Below are 17,061 nucleotides of genomic sequence, written 5' to 3' on the forward strand. Positions count from 1 at the left end.
CATTTTTTCTGGGAATATATTGCCTCATTTAAAATGGAGCTAGGAATAGTCCTGACTTATTCACATTTTAATTGGCTTAACTGAAGCAGCAGGCAGGCAGCCTCATAGTCAGAGCTGGGGATGCTTGACTGTCACTCTCACTACTTACTGATGTCACTCTATTGCTGCAAGTTACTGTTCCACAAGTTGCACCAACAGCCCATGCTCCTCAGACAAAATTTCCATAATCATAAATAGATTAATGTGTTGGTTACAATATACAGTTATTAGATGATAACACCACCACTTCCAGGACACTAATCCACAGGGATATTATGCTATTTAATTCAAACACAATAGCTAGTTAAAATATAACATCTCTGCTTTGTACCCAACTGAATGAATGCTTCTCTGTTTTCTAAATACCCAGACTGCCCATATTGCAACTTCTTCTAAACCAATGCTTAAAAAAAACCTTGAGAAGCTGTTTTCCTTCAAATCATGACTCTTCCAAACCACAAAACAGATATATGTGGCTCTGACTGCTCATAACCTGAACAACTTCAAGCTTTATACTTGTTTTTCATGTTATCTTCAGTAGTTAACACCTACAACTTCTTAACTGCATAAATGACAGTTTCTAGTAGACACAGATGATATATTCATGTTTATCACAGTATTTTGTAAAGTCTTCAGCAATTCTGCAACATTTCCAGTGGTCTCCTAAAGATCTCCCAGTTTCCTCAATCATTTAAGCTCTCCTCAGTAAATAGTTTCCCCAGTAGATTGCAAGTGCATTTGTATATAGAGATTATTAGTAGCTTCCTTGAGCTTGACAATTCCAAAAAGTAACTTTAGGTTACTTTAGGTCTCAAGGATATTAAATAACATTCTGATGAAATCAAAGTAATGTCAATACAAAAAGTTACAGAATTTGAAAAAAATGTAATACTGTCTCAGATTTAAAGTCTAAGGAAATATAGATTAGCTAACTGTCACAGCATCAATGGGAACAGCACACATGCAAGTCTCCCAGCAGGATCTGGAACAGATCTGCAAATTCAGCTGCAAATTCTTTATTTTTCCAAGTAAAATTGAAGACAATGCACATCCATATAAAATACACAAAAAACAAAAGCAAAAAAGAAATTAACCTACCTTCTTTCCATCTGCATTACTGTCCAATTTAGTAACATGATGACATTCTTTCATACAGGTATGATTTTGACAATCAAGAAGTCGCCCACAAAATCTCTTACATGAGTAGGGATTTGCCGAGTGACATGGTAATGGACCAACCTAAAAGTTAAAAATAAATAAATATACATATACAGGTGGGATATATATACAAACATTTAACATACGTAGTGTTTGAGATATATATATTCACACATACAGAGACAGAATTATTACAGAGAAGTTTTGGTCCTCCAGTATCTTTATAAAAGAGAAAACACCAGTGAAATTATATTTGATTTTTTTTGAAGTATCATTTGGGTTCCTGTCCACATCACAATGTATCCACGCAAATTTTACACTAATTATAACAGGAAAAAAAACCCCACACTTCATTAAGCAAGCTAACTTTTGCAGATAGTTTCCCTTTCTTTTTGAAAGACTATTATATGCTCAAATCCTTTAGCATCATTTGCTCTGTCTTTCTGAATTACACTCATGTCTTCCATTAAGGGCTCCTAGGCCACTTTGCTATTACTGCAGCAGACAGTAACAATTTGCTTTCACAGGCTTAATTGTGTTATGGTCACCATAAACCCAAAATATTTTACAGTTTGAAAACCAGAAAACAACCTGCAAGCCAGAAACTCTAAAAAGCAAATACTGACTACATCAAATATAACTCCCAGGAGAGGTAGGGAAAAGCAGAAATGGCTCCCTAACAGGACTAAGATTTTAATGTCTTATGTAACATTTGTACTTTCCAATTTGAGGACAACACTCCAGTTACCAGAACTCTGTAGTACCCTCCAGAGCATCTACTTCGAAGCTGTTACTCTTCATTGGTACTGAAACCAGTGTAAACTCCTAACTAGGTTACTTGCCTAAAGCTGAATAGTACAGGTCCCTCCATACCAAAGGACTAAAGGAAACTCGCTGTTAGCATTTTCCAATTATATAACACACAAAAAAAGATCATTTTCTGCGATGCTGTCAGAAAAATTGATTTTTTTCTTCGTTTTATGATCACTTCAGAGAGAAAAACTGTTTTTGATGCTATTACACAAGAGGCTAATATGACATAACTCACTTTGACTAGACTAAGGGTGTGATTTTATGTTGCAACTGCAGTTGACTGAGCAGCATTGCAGGGTACCCATTCCTTTTCTCTCTTTGAACTCTACTGCCCTCACTGCAATCTCCTACCACTTTGAACAATTCCTACCACACATCTCTCTTTACAGGAAGATCATTCAAATAACCAAAATGGAAGAAAAGGAATTAATAGGAAAAGTTTATTGTCTTTTGCCAGTGGCATATAAACAGTTGAACACAAGAATTGAAAAGAAATAAGACATATGGCCTTACAGGGCAGAGTGAGGGACAGCCTCCCTTCAGCACTGTTCATGTCATCTCCATCAATCACACAAAGTAGAATTTAAATCCACTTGCCTATATAAATTTTTCTGGGCTTCACCCAAAAAATAGTACTTCACACCATTGCAAAATCCAGTTCATTCACAAGACTTTTGAACTCCTATCATCCTGAGTCACCAAGACTGAAGAGAAGTCTGCATGACAGGCTGAACATCAAGTATGGCATACAGAGCAGAAAACCCTGAGACCATCACATCCAACCTGTGTCACACCCCTGTGTCAGAGCTGAAGCTAATGCTGGCTAAAACACTAACACAACAACCACCTCAAGTAGTCCCAACACCTGGCTCCTGCTGCCCCTTGCAAACATCCTGCTCTGCCTCTGATGGATGTTTCTGGTGACCAAAGGAGGAAAAGCCAGCAAGCAGCAGGCCTAATAAAAACAGGGTATGAAGCAAAGAGTAGTACCATACCCAGAATGTACACACCAATTACCAAAGCTTTTAATGTTCCTAATATCCCACCCCTTCACATCCTACTCCATCTCCCTCCTCAGAGCACAACATCCTTTCAGCAGTAATGTAATCATTCAGAGGATGCTAAAAGATAAAAGAATGGAAGAGAAGTTATGTTACAATCTGCTACGTTAAATGTTACAATCTGCCCATTTCTCTACCTTTCCTTGCTCACCCATTGCCACTCAGGTTTTTATGACTATGGTTCTGCTGTGGCTCAGACAGTGACAGCAGATGAGGGCAATAACAGCAAGTAGCTCTAGGGCTGTACTGTTCCATAATGCTGGTGAAACTTTATTTTTTTTAACCAGGAATTAAGTCTTCCACCAGATAAGGACAAAACCACTCGCTCCAGTTAGAGCCAAGCACTTAGGCAGAAGTAGAGCATCCCTTCCAGCAGCATGCCTCGAGTACACAGGTGAGAGGCACTGTTGAACAAAGGCAAGGATGGAGAAGCACACAAGCCAGCCAGGGAACAATGGCAGCTTTCAGAGGGCAGACTGGAGGGAACATTCCAGCCCTCTGGCTGCATCCACCAGAGCTCCAGCTTGAGCTCAGTAAGATACAACAATCTTCTGGAATCAACTGACACTATAGCCAAAACCTGAAACTTTTCTATTAATTTAAACCTACATTTTTTTCCTCCGTTTCTCTGTTGTGGATCTAAGTAATAAATCCAGATGACAAAGTAAAGTTTTACTTCCGAAAGATGGAATGAGTTTCTGAAATGGCTATATGGGGGCCAGAACTCTTGCTACAAAGACAAACATCAAAGTAGCCACAAACTCCAGGAGGTTGATGAGCTGAAGAATGAAGAAGGAAGATGAGAACCATAAGTGTTTTATGACGGCTGAATTGGGAAAAAATAAAAAGAAGGCATCATTTTCAGACTGCAGGTCTTCCATAGGACAAGGAAAGGAAGGAAAGAAAAAAAAGGCATGAGCTTTCAGAAGCTTTCCAAGAAATCTCCCAAATACATAAAAGCAATTAACAGATAAATCAATTAGAATATGAGAACAAAAATCGACAAGGCAAGGAAAATTTGGAAACCTTTACAAGGTGTTTAGCCATAAAGATAAATCTCATCGATTTTTACACAAAATTTTACCTAGAGGCAGAGAAATGGTCTTCCTCCTATGAACGAACCAGAACTAAAACCCACTCAGAATACTAAAACATACCATTTTTCTACCAAAAGAAAAAATAAAACAAACCAACACCCAAGAAGAGAGTTCAGTTATAAGCCCAGGACAGAAAGCCTGATACAGGATATTTACAAGGAAGCAAAACCAGAGTATTTTTCTTCCTCTAGAATATTTAAGGAAATGAAGCAACTACAAGAAAATTATATACAGCAGATAAATTGTTATCATAGTCAGTAAAGGTTTCCTTCTTTGCCTTAATTTACCTTGTATCAGCTTTAACTAATGTTTCTCATAAAAAGAGATTTAGAATAACTTGAATTTGCAAGATTTTAAAAGAGCATACGTGTACTACTGCTATGAAATTCCAATGTTTGTAACAGTTAAAAAAAAGGTAGAACCAAGATTTCTTTTTTGGATGGCATCAACTGTTGATAGGTGATTTTTCTGACACACAACCAGAAACAAAATTGAGAGCTATTTTTAAGAACCTAAAAAAGGAAGAATGATGAGTTAATAATTTTTCTAAATATATGTAAAATTATTTAAGAGAAAGCTGTAGACTTCAGCTAAAAGAAATATGCTTTTAGCTTAAACATCACATAGAATCATACTTGCATTAAGCACAGATTTTATATAATTACATCTGAAAATTACTTTTAAGTCTGCTCTTAACTGATAAACTGCTTGTTCTAAATGCCAGATCATTTAGAACTCAAACTAAATCAATCCCATAAAAATACTTCCTAAATTAAATACCAAGGAGAAATAAAACAAACAACCAACTCCAATATCAACATAAATTAAAATTACTGTCCAAATATTAAAAAATTAGACAGTAGATTTGCTTGTTATACAACTCCTAAGGTGTTTGCTTTTATTATCTATTCTACATATTGTCAGTAGGCATCCTGATAAAATACAAGAAGACTTTACAGCTTACTTCATTCCTAGTTTCTTTCTTTTTTATATCTTTTCCATTATAGGAGGTATAACAACAGTCCAACCTAAATAGCAGAATAGTACAGCAATAGCACCCAGTCACAGCAAAATTTTGCTTAAGAAAATTGCTACTACTTTTGTCACTTGTGAACACTTCCCATTTTCCAGTGAAAATCCCCTCAGGGGCTGGAAGCTTCTACTGGAGAGAAGCATTCATAAATACATATGTTTTCTCTTATTAACAAAAATAAATTAATTTGAGCTGAGATTATTTGTTAAGAACCAATGTGGCTGTTAACAGTGAACAGACGTGTTTTTTTTTTCCTTTCCAAAGATCTCAGAACAACACAAAAATGTACAATGAGCACAAAATCCACTGCAAATAAAATACATTTCCCACACACATGAGAGAATAATTTTTTTCCATAACTTCCACCAAAATCTCAAAGAACAGGAGACAATTACACTCGAGGAACTGCAGCACGTCAGCAGGAAGGCAGCATCGCCCTCTGCTGGCTGAGAGAAGTAACAGTTCATCTAGAGTACCATGTACCGTCAAAAAAATCGAAATAAAGTCAGCTGGAGACTCACAAGGATTTGTCTTTATTTTCTATGCAAATCCATAAATAAAACGTGACCTAAATCCACTGAATGATTTTGCCAAGACTAGTGTGCAACAGAAAATGAAATATTTTTTAAATTATTCTGAAACAAGTAGCAATAAATATGTAGTAATTGTTACTATTTTCTCTAGTAAGAGTAGTGATACTGTCCTTCTGCTATGAGGAAGGAAAAACTTCACAGCCATCTACACCTGAACACGACCAAATCCTTTTACATTATCTAGATTATGTTATAGATTGGTTCTATTGACCACAGCTTGCATTTTGTTTATACATAAATTCATGGAAGTTCGGGTGATATTCGATATCATGTCACTGACTCATTAAAAAACTGACTAATACACAGCTAAGTTTTACTGTGGAGAACCAAAGCAAAGCCATCTGCTTCAGCAACAAACAGACAGGTGCTGTTGCTGTTTTCATCCACTTTCAGGACACGCTTTTTCTTCAGCAACCATCAAGCAGCAAAATAGCTGTGTGGAAAAGCTGCACTCCCAGCCTGGATGGGTTAGTGAATGTGCTGCCCAAACAGACTGCAGCTACACAAACGCTGGCAACAACACCTGAAGATGTCACCAAGACATAATCAAGGCACCATTACAACACACATCAAGAAATTACTAATAAATGTCGAAGAAAAAAAGAAAAAATAGATGTATCGACAATTTTTTTGTATAGAGTGTTTTCTAAAATTTTTTACTCTCTTAAAATGATCCTAGGTTTTTTTATAATCCTGTTAGTCAGGCTTTGACAGTCAATTTATACCAGACATACCAATAGACAAAGTCATAAGAACAAAAAGGTTTTTTAAATTAGTTTAGCAATCATCTTTTGAAATCAAGAAAAAATACTTCACCTTACATTTCATAACTTCAAGAAATTATTGTGAATAATGATGGCAGCTATGCAAGCATCAATTAGATTCTCTTCTCATGTAAACCAAAACAGACAGTGACTTCATCTAAAACTAGAGCTTACACACCAGAAAGACAAGTTAGTAACTTCTAAAGAAGATTCCTCTACACTGTCTGATTTCACCCACGAGTGCTTAGATCCAAGTCATGAGAATTTTCCTGTATGACACTATGTTCCTTATCCTTTTAAAATATACACAAGCAGTTCATAGAACTCGAGTGTGACAGAGAGAGAATATTAACTATAGAATGAGGAGTAAAAAGAGCATAAATATTTAATAAGACCACTGAAAAACATTAAAACACAATTTAAACACCTGCAAGAAAACATAAAGAGCTACATGAATCATGAGTTTAAATTTCTGTCCATGAATTCAACAAAATCAAATAGTTATACATTCTTCAGAAAGGAACTAAAATACCTTCTGATACATAAGCTGCTGTGTTAAGGTACTTCATTGATTTTAGATTATGTATTAAAAATCTACTATTTCTTTTTAATGCCTTTTGTTTTACAGACTGACAAAGTAAGATATTTGCCATAGTTCACTTCATGGGGCAGTTTCCATGACTCACCTCATGTTGTCCAAGACACTCCCTGTTAAAAAATTTAAAAATCAGAGATTTAGAAAATGCATATTTGTTTAGGGGACTTAAAACTTCTATTTTTTAAAAGTGCAAACTAAAAAAATCACCCATCTACACAGCACAATGCCTCCTCCTTTTCAACAGTTGTTTGGATTGTTGTATTTTATAACAAAAATCTCAAAATCTGTTTCACGTGCAAATTAATTGTACTTGTTTGTGAAATCAGTTACCTTTTACAAAGCAGCCAGCTATTGTTCCAAATAGCATCTTCTTTGTCTCTACTAATACATCATATTTTTCTGTTATTTCAGAGATCTAGTCTGAAGAAAAGTTATTTTTTAAAGAAAATATCCCTGATGACTTCTGTGACACAAAACAACTATCTGTCCATATAAAAGCTATTTTTTAAATTGTTTTTTATTCTAATACTTACACTAATACAGGAACCTGACAGGGAGGGCATGGTAGTGCAGTCTGAATGAAGGCTGGCTCGGATGGCTGTTCCCAAGGCCCTGCAGATTGATGCTGAGAGCAAAAGACACCAGTTGAATACAAAACACAAATGGAACCATCTGCTTGACCACAAGTAAATGTAACATCTAAACCATTTCCAGTTCCAAGATATTCACTTTCTAGAAACTAGCTTTTTACTAATGGAAATCTCTACATCCCATACAGACAAAAAAATTACAGTTTAATCCTTAGCCTGGTTAGGGATAGGAAAATTAAAACTGTGGTTCCTAGTGGTAAAAATTAAGCACCAAGCCAAATGAAAAAGACCAGTAAAACAATTCTAACCAGTTAATAAAGGTAAAAATATTTCAATTAGTAAGCTAGTTCAATTACCATCACGCAGTGCATAACACGTCATGTTAAAAAACACCAATTTCTAACTTGTGCAAAATTTGACGGCTTTGTAAATACCAGACTTAAAATTTATTTTTTTTGTTCTTATGTTAAAAGCAACTGCTTGAAGCTGAAATTAAATGTTTTTAATACAACTCCAACAAGAATCTCACATTTTTTTGAGCAATTCAATTATGCATTACAAAATTACTTAGATTGCAACAAAGCAGCTAGAACCACTTAGCATCATGCTGAGCAGCACACATACCTCTGTGATTGATTACGTGTTTACTCTGAACTCCAAAAGCCTCAAAACAGAAGATTCAGGTCAAACTGATGCTCATTGTTCCAAACACAAGTAATACACCATTATTCACTGCTTTTCACTTACTAAGCTAGTTTGCTTCACAAGTGCTTCATCATGGCAGGAAACAGGGCACAGGTGACCACACGTTAAGGTTTTCTGGCAGGGTTGGTGACACGGAGGGCACCGCCCAAAGTGACAATAGTGTTTCTCCTGGGTAGAATGGTGACACGTAGGTGGCCGACTGAAGTAAAATCCAAGAATGAAGCAATATGACAGCAAGAAATACAAAATTATTGGGCAAGTATATTCAACATACAGAGAACGGAAATGAACAAGTTGTTGGTGTTTTTTTTAATATTAGTTAACTTCTCACCTTCAGCATGTGGTTAACATTACAATAAAATTAGAGAGGTATTCTAAAAAAAAACTGAAAATCAAAATTTGGTTCACATATTCAAACAGCTGCTTCAATCCTAATTCTACCCTGCACTATGTAATCTTGCTACACCCCAGCAGAAAATATTCTTTTTCCTTTTGCTAGTAAAATTTTCTAAATAAACTGCCTCACTGAGGTACTTCAAAACATATCAGAGATGACTTGAAGAAATGAGCTGGACTACAGAATTGGAAGACCTTGGTGAGAGAGAACCTCCCTCATGAAGCAGACAAGCTACTCATGAAACCTCCGAGTCAGAGAGGTATCTGATAGGAAGGATTTTTGCTAATCTCCATCTGCCTAGTCAAGGATATAGAAGACTGAGAAGTAATAACTGTAATCAGATAAGGAGCAATTTTTGCCTTTCAAGGTATATTTTACTACTTTAAGGACACTTAGGAAGAGGAGACAGACACACTTCCTATACTGACCTGCACAGCTGCTTGCATTTAGGAGGTTTGATGGTACGCTCTCTGCCACAGGGCACTTTAATGACAGTTTTTCCACAACTGCATTTCACGTCTACAGTCTCTGGACATGGATTACAACTACCTAAGAATAAACATATTAAAAATATGACAAGCAAGTCACAAATAACTCCCCTCTCACGTTTTAAAAAGAAGCCCAGGTATGTGGACCATACAACACTTAGATGTTTTCTATTTGTATTTCAGTCTTGCATACCTCTGAAGAAATGTCATATTTCATGTAAATTCAAAAAGGCACACTGAACAATGGGTACAATTAAGTTTTGCAGATTTTGTATGATATTAATGTTCAGTCTAGGTATAATGAATGCTTCCTTGAAAACATCCTCCATGCAGTGTTCCAGCTGGGGTCTCACCAGAGTGGAGCAGAAAGGCAGAATCTCCTCCCTGGCCCTGCTGCCCACGGGGCTCTGGATGCAGCCCAGGACACGTTTGGCTTTCTGGGCTGTGAGTGCTCATGGCTGGGTCACGTCCAGTTCCCCAGAGGAGCCTCTCAGGGCTGCTTGGATCTGTTCATCCCTCAGCCATCACCAGGGACTGCCCCAACTGGTGCAGCACCTTGCACGTGGCTGTTAAACCTCTTCAGATTCCCAAGGGCCCACTTCTCAAGCCTGTCCAGTTACTTCTGCAAAATAAACTGAAGGTCTAAAGCTATACTGCCCAGAGTGGCTAATGTCTACAATTCACTCAAAAATCCTCTTAAGGAAGACAACTGACTACATTCTCAAAAATACAGAAAGACAGAGATCAGAGATTCAGAGAGTCTAAAGATAAGGTGAGAGCACCCTGTTCTCAAAATCAAGTGTTATAAGGCACTACAGCAGGAAGCAAAACATTTCTATTCCCTGGCAACACTGCAAATTTCAGCAAGCAAGATAAATATTTAAGGAAAAAAGATAAGCAAAAAAACCCAAGCCACAAACAGAATAGATTAAGTTACCTATTTTTCAGGGACTCCTACTAAAGGCCAAGTTTTTATTATCACCAACTTCTAAAAATTCTGAGATTTGGTGCCTTTTAAAGGACTCCATCTGGGAAGTTGTTTTCTAGGAGGCATCTATTCCCTTTAGTATCAGTGGTCACTGCAATCTGACAGCTCATAGGAAAATTACCCTGACATGGTATTACATACTGAAGATAAAATAATTAATCATAACTTTCGTAGCTATTAAAATATTGGTATATAGAGAGAAACACATGAATATAAATATTTTTTAATTAAAGTAATTGCCCTTATTAGGAATACTTTGAAACATTTATGGAGATATTACAAACTGTGCTGGACTGTATTTTGTTAAAACACAGAATTTAGAAAAGAAAATAAATTTATCATCTGGAATCATTAGTCATTACCTTAATTACATGAAACTTTTGTTAATAAATAGACAATTAAGCTCTTTCGATAAGTTACTCTTCAAAGTGTATATACTTGATATTTACATTCTCAAAGAATTTGATATTTACATTCTCAAAGATTGCTGCATTTTCGTACAGACATTGCTTTATTGTTTCCATGTTAATTGTTAGAAATCTTGTCACTTTTAGTGAGGTTGTAAAATGCAAGCATCATCAGATATAAACAATCTATCAACATAAAAGTTTATCCTATAATACAGCATTAGCTCTTTGGTTTTCCAATCAGAATTTTATTCTAGGATTTAGTTAAAAACCAAACTAATGTGGAAAAGCAAAGTTACCAGTTTTCTTCTGACAGTACACAAAAAAAATAAGTATTTCCACGATTTTAGAGAGCTACAGGGGATGGAGAAGAAAGGAAAGGGAAAGAGAAAAAGGGGCACAGTATACAGGGAAAAACCAAACTGCTAGTTTGTGGTGACAGATTTAATAGCAAGTTAACAGGTACAACTACCACGTTTACCTGTCCTCTCCTAAGAGTCACTGGCTCAGAAGGAAGACTGGCTGAACAAGTTGTGCTTTATTTCCTGAGTCGTTGCAATTTATACTTCAGAATACTAAGGGAAATTACAGAGGCTACTTGGCTGCTGTTTCAGCAGGGCAGCAGCTTCTATGGGGAAAATTGCTGAGAAGGCAGATAACTTTTCAGTCATTCCAATTTAACCCCCTACCCAGCAAACGTCAAAGCAATCTGCCAGGTAATTTTGGCCGTTTCCAGCATCTTTCTAACCCAGGTCACTGGATTCAGAAGCAAACTTTTTTGTTATCCTTATAATCAGCAGCAAGTTCTTATTTTCTTTTACCAGTAAGATACCAATAGACATTCAAATGTCATCTTTTTTTTTTTATTTTTTTCATCTTAAGCTCACTTGTACCACATGCTGCATTCTACAATTTTTTAAAACCATGCAGACTCAATCAGCAGCAGTCTTTCTGCTGATAGAAAAAAATTCTGCATGCATTTGGACTTTGTTACGCCTATTCAGTGAACAGAATTATTGGAAAAAGGAAATCAAGCCATGGCTTTTGTATTACACAGCTGGAAAGGAGACAAGCATTTTCAGAGGAAAAATATTAAGCAAAATCACCAGGTAAAAACTCAGGTTGCCACTATGTAAGTCCTTAAGTTCTAACCACTTTCAAACCACTAACTGAACTTCTAAGCACTTTCAAAAACACTGCCTCTACAAAATGCCCACATGCAATAATGCAGAGAATTTATTAAGCACCACAGACAGTCATGCAAGCATAAAATTTGGCAAAAATAAACAATATTCCATCACAACATGGATTCGTCACCTGTTCTTACCTCTGTGGCAGCCTGAAGGACATTTGTGATTTCTACAGCCAAGAGTCCGCCCGCAGACTTGATCACAAGGTGGACAGTTTCCAGAACAGCACTATGAAAAAAAAAAAATACTTCTAATAACTGGAAACAGAAATATCTGGTATACACTTTCCCTCTTCTACTATCTCATTTCTTCAATACTTATTTTAACAAAGTCAGCGCACTTTAGTTAAATTTCCTCAAACTCATTCCAGAAAAAATGCCACCCATAAAGTGGTTTAAAAAAACCTTCAAATTACAAAATAACAAGAAAACACACATTTGAATGTGTCATTTCAACACACTAAAAAGGTAGAGGGCTTCAAAAAAACATAAGAACATTTTAAATATTTTAATATTTTAATCCAAAATAATTTCAGAAGATAGGACATGTAACAGTTTACCTCATTATTCTGCAATTTCTTCCACTTCTATGATATACTGTCCCCAGCACAAAGATGTTGCTAACCCCTTTTTTAATACACCTTTTACCTCTGCAGTAAAGGTAGATAACTTCCAAGACCAGTTACCTATTTTCTATTCTTAAATAAATTAGCAACATGAAAGAATCAGAACATTTCACAAAACCATCACATCAGTGGATGCTGTATCAGTAGAGAACATCATCTTTTCTATTAACTTGAAAGATACCCTCCTTCCAACAAGAAACCTGCATTCTTCATCAGAGAGGTGTCAAGATTTCATTTACTTGTTTTGTAATCTTTTCACATAAAATAAATTCAATACAGCAATAACATTCAAAAATACCTAAGAGTAAAACTGTATTTTTCCATGCCTATTTGTGGTAAGTGGCCCGACTTCCACAATGCATTAATTCACAAATAGCAGGCAACTTTCAGGCTCTCTTGAGTGAATAAACTGAAAAGATACTGTGGAGTATTAATCATTCCTTTGGACTTCAAATAAGAAGGGAAACAAAACTCCAATTCCCAACTGTCAGACTACTGCTGCTCGCACTGCTGTGTATAGAAGGTGGGATGGAATGCTGGGCTGTCAAAAATAAAAAGCGTGTTCCCTAACAAAATTATAAGTGATTCTCAGCTCTTCCTACAAAGTAGGGAAATAAATTGATCTAACTACTGCAGAATGCTTAAAGCATCAGTGGCTACTCAAGAATCCGAAAGCAAAACTGCCATCAGGAACTGCAGAGCTGTCAAAATCCCCTCCCTGTTTATAAGGCCAGTCAGTTTGATGTCATCCTTTTCAAAGAATCCTGGTACACTGAAAACTAGTTTCAGTGACACGGAAGAAAACTCCTCTTTCTACACAATAACATAAGGTGGAGCAACAAGGTGATGTGATTTTGTGTAGCTTTTTTTAAAAAGTCAGCTAAACAATGCATTTGAGAAAGATGGCACTGACCTTCCTCCGGCACTGGTGCTTCTGACAATCCCGGATTTTAGTACACTTTGTTTCACACAGATATGGCTTATGGCACGGCATGCGCTTGGTGTGCTTCCCACAGCGACACTGCTTTTCAACCTCCTGGGCAGCAAGACAAGGTGTTTTTAATACAAGAGAGAAAAAAAAAAAGGAGAATAAAATGTTCCACTACTATCTGTTAAGGAAAGTTCAAGGAAAGGTAACATTACACCGCATACACAACGCAAGTGTGTCACGAAAGGTAAGTTTAACTGCAAAACAAATTCGTACCAAAAAATACCTCTCCTGCTCATTAAAGCAGATTCACCCTTAGGGTATACAGATAATTTAAGAAGCAGATGAGCAGGTTTATCTGACCTTCATCATGGCTGTCATGTGATGAATACCATCACCTAGACTTTGTAGCCAAAGCTGGTTCAGGAAGAAACAACTGAGACCTGACAGAACAATGGCTTTGTAGGCCAGACCACAGAAGGTCCAGAGATATCCAGAGTACAGTAAAACTTAATTTTCTTACAAAGAAGAAAATAACATTATGTTACATCACCTTCCATCTCAGTAATGAACAAATACCACAGAAAGACAAAGCCAGAAGGAAGCTAGAAAAGATGGGGAAAAAATTGTCCTTTAGGGCATAATAATTTTAAAAAACAAAACAAAACCAAGCCAACACAATACACTCATCCAGAGGTACAGCCTTGACTCAACAGAAGTCTCAACTACTTCGAGGTGTGTTAGGGTGGGAGGGGAATAATGAAAGAACATTGTTGCTTTCAATAAACAAAGTCACAGATTTGGTGATAGATAGGATTGCATTTCCTTAGGCGACTTGCACTGCTCCAGGCACATAGTTTAAAAGCCCAAACAAAATGTGAACCTGATGAAGGAAGACTAACCTGTCTGCATATTTCACAGGGACCCCGATGACAGCGCTGTGAACATTTATGGATGCCACATTCCAGAACTTTGTCACAACTATCACCACAGGTGGGCACATCTTCTGTACAAGGCAATGTAAACTCTAGATGAAGAGAATAGAAGCACAAGTAAACATTTAGGAAAAAAAAAAAAAGCCAAAATATTTAGGAAAAAAATGCAAAAATGCAATGTATATTAAGTTCAAATGACAGTTGTATTTTGTTATTTTAAAAGCTTCTTTAGAATTACATAGTTATTCACATCACAAATTAAACCCCAGGTGCTAAATAAAGCTTTGAAAGCTATGCAAAAAAAAGTTAATATAGTGTCATGGTTGACTATAAGAACTAATTAGCCTGAACTTCTGACTGAAAAACTGGAAGTCTTTTTACTCAATCTATCATTAAAAAAACAAAACAAAAAACTTAGCTTACTAGTTTTTCCACATGGACAGAACCTTTTCCCAGAACGAGGACAGTCTCCACAGGGACCAGCATGACAAACTTGTTCACACGTGTGATTGCCACATGGCAAACACTTCCCACACACCTGAGAAATTCAGAGAAACCAAGTGAATGCAATGCAATAGAACTACATACCAAGCCAAAGCAAGCCAAGGGTTAAAAAAGCAGGAGTGAGATGCTTCTGGATGGAATTTATTTTTTCTGAATTTTGTTAATAAATGTTGTATTTGCTGAGTTCAATAAATAAAACTGATCATCCCTGCAGTGATCCTGCCTTGAAGACTACAGTGCAGTGAGGAATTAGTGATTCAGAAAAATCAGAGCAGTTGCAGGTCTCTGTGTGCTGCACACAGAGCTCAGCCTTCAGACCTGCACTGTGTTGCACATACACTTTGGCCACAGGATAAACTTACTGCAGCAGAAGAGACTGGAGGCACTTCCCACTTGGTACTACTGTTTATGCTATCTGCATGTCTTTGCCTTTATCTAAAAGTGCAGCAAGAAGTTCTCATCTGAACACCCGTTCTGTTTGACTGTAGAAATTATGATCAAGGATGCCTTCTTGTAAGAAGATCCTACAATACCTTCAACAATCAAAATGGGGTCTGCACTGCATGCTGCACATCTATCACAGCCCATTCAATTCTGCAAGGCTTGGGGCTCCAGAGATCTAAAGGGACATACTATTCTTTAGATTATACTCCCTTTCTCTATAGTGTTAGCTGAAAAAAAACTGCATTTTAATTGATACTTCATGGAGGCCAAGTACTTTTCTTACTGGGATCAGAATGGCCAAGTATCTCCTGGTGCAACCTCCCAGCCACCACTTAATTTTTAAAATTATTTTTATTTTTTCCAGTCTGTCAATCCATAGCCTTGGTCTTAAGCACAAGCTGCAAATATACTTCAAATAATTAATCATAAATCTTTCATTCTGCTACAGTCCTAAAAATAATGTCTACCAAGCTGTGGTTTCATTCTTATTTTTGAAGGCAACAGCTGAAACTTCAGCCTCAAGCACAAGAAAAAAAAGAGTATACAAAGTTAAATTCACTGCTAGGGTAACCCTAAAACAATTCCAGAACAGTAACATTTTAGCTACTATAAAAATGAATGGAGCTACCAATTACATCTCTTCTCAAACAATGGTGTTTATATTTTTGAATACAGTTTCTAAAGTTAAAGATTACATTTTTCTTACTGAGTATGTTTTTCCAATCTTTAACACACCAATTAATCAAATTTTATAAAGGTGAGAAATCAGTTTAAAACGATAGCTTCAACATACCTGATCACACTGCCACTGAGGACTTGCACAAAGTCTCTCTGCTGTCTGTCTCCCACAGATACACCGTTGTTTACTGACACGTGGACAAGGCTGACAATCTCCTGTATGGAATTGAAAAGTGATGCTGAGAGTAGGAATCGCAAAAGAATGATGTATCTTAACAACAGAAACAACTGCTGCTCTGAAATTTAAAAAGGCTGTTCTACCTGCATGACAGGGGTTCTCACAAGCATGTTGCCCACACAGCAATGTCCGTCCACACGGCAGGCGGCAAGACCACTCCTTGGCACTGCACCTTCGGGGCACTGGCTTGGCTTTCTTACAGTGACAGGTTGTTGTGACCATCTTTGGGCAAGGTGGACACGGTCCTAATTACAGCAAAAAGAGTATCTTGCTAATGACCATTCAGCAAATGCAGCCTTGACTACATCTCTTTTACTCTGAGAATTTTAAATACACTCAACGGATGTTAAGTTGAACTGTATAACAGGTATCTAAATACAGGTCACACAGCCAAGAAACACAGAGGATTTACCTGGATGACAAAGCAGCAAACATTTATGACCACAGGAAGGTTTGAATTCCCTCTCACATATCTGACCACAGGAGTGAGGTACTAGCCATGGGTCCACTGTTGGATTCTCCACTTTTCCACAGTAACAGTAATACCTACTGGGAGTTTCAGAGCGTTTGTATTCAAACCTACATTTTGGACTACAACAAGGGAAAAAGGAGTGAAAACAAAAGCAACTTTTTAAAACAATTTTTAAAAAATCGGTTTTTATCATTTTGGTTTCCCAAGCCTGCTTCAATGCTACCAATTAACATTCTTACAACTACTGTAATGAATAACAACAATATACAGTAACACAGAATAAAGGTCTTCCTATATATTTCACAATACATTAATT

The 17,061-nt window shown here is 36.7% G+C and overlaps 1 protein-coding gene across 1 annotated transcript in view; it reads right to left on the reverse strand.

Annotated features, from left to right (window-relative positions):
* Positions 1 to 17,061, reverse strand: part of NFXL1 (nuclear transcription factor, X-box binding like 1) — a 41,289-nt gene that overhangs the window by 19,318 nt on the left and 4,910 nt on the right. Inside the window, exons 5-16 of the mRNA XM_062492747.1 lie at positions 16,686 to 16,864; positions 16,357 to 16,518; positions 16,151 to 16,251; positions 14,833 to 14,947; positions 14,377 to 14,501; positions 13,460 to 13,582; positions 12,059 to 12,149; positions 9,277 to 9,397; positions 8,494 to 8,650; positions 7,690 to 7,781; positions 7,245 to 7,266; positions 1,138 to 1,278 (exon numbers count right to left, since the gene is read on the reverse strand). Coding sequence (XP_062348731.1) covers positions 1,138 to 1,278; positions 7,245 to 7,266; positions 7,690 to 7,781; positions 8,494 to 8,650; positions 9,277 to 9,397; positions 12,059 to 12,149; positions 13,460 to 13,582; positions 14,377 to 14,501; positions 14,833 to 14,947; positions 16,151 to 16,251; positions 16,357 to 16,518; positions 16,686 to 16,864 — 1,429 coding nt within the window. The remainder of the gene's footprint in view (positions 1 to 1,137; positions 1,279 to 7,244; positions 7,267 to 7,689; positions 7,782 to 8,493; positions 8,651 to 9,276; positions 9,398 to 12,058; positions 12,150 to 13,459; positions 13,583 to 14,376; positions 14,502 to 14,832; positions 14,948 to 16,150; positions 16,252 to 16,356; positions 16,519 to 16,685; positions 16,865 to 17,061) is intronic.

Source organism: Cinclus cinclus, chromosome 5 (assembly GCF_963662255.1).
Source record: "Cinclus cinclus chromosome 5, bCinCin1.1, whole genome shotgun sequence".
In the NCBI taxonomy this organism is placed as follows: domain Eukaryota; kingdom Metazoa; phylum Chordata; class Aves; order Passeriformes; family Cinclidae; genus Cinclus; species Cinclus cinclus.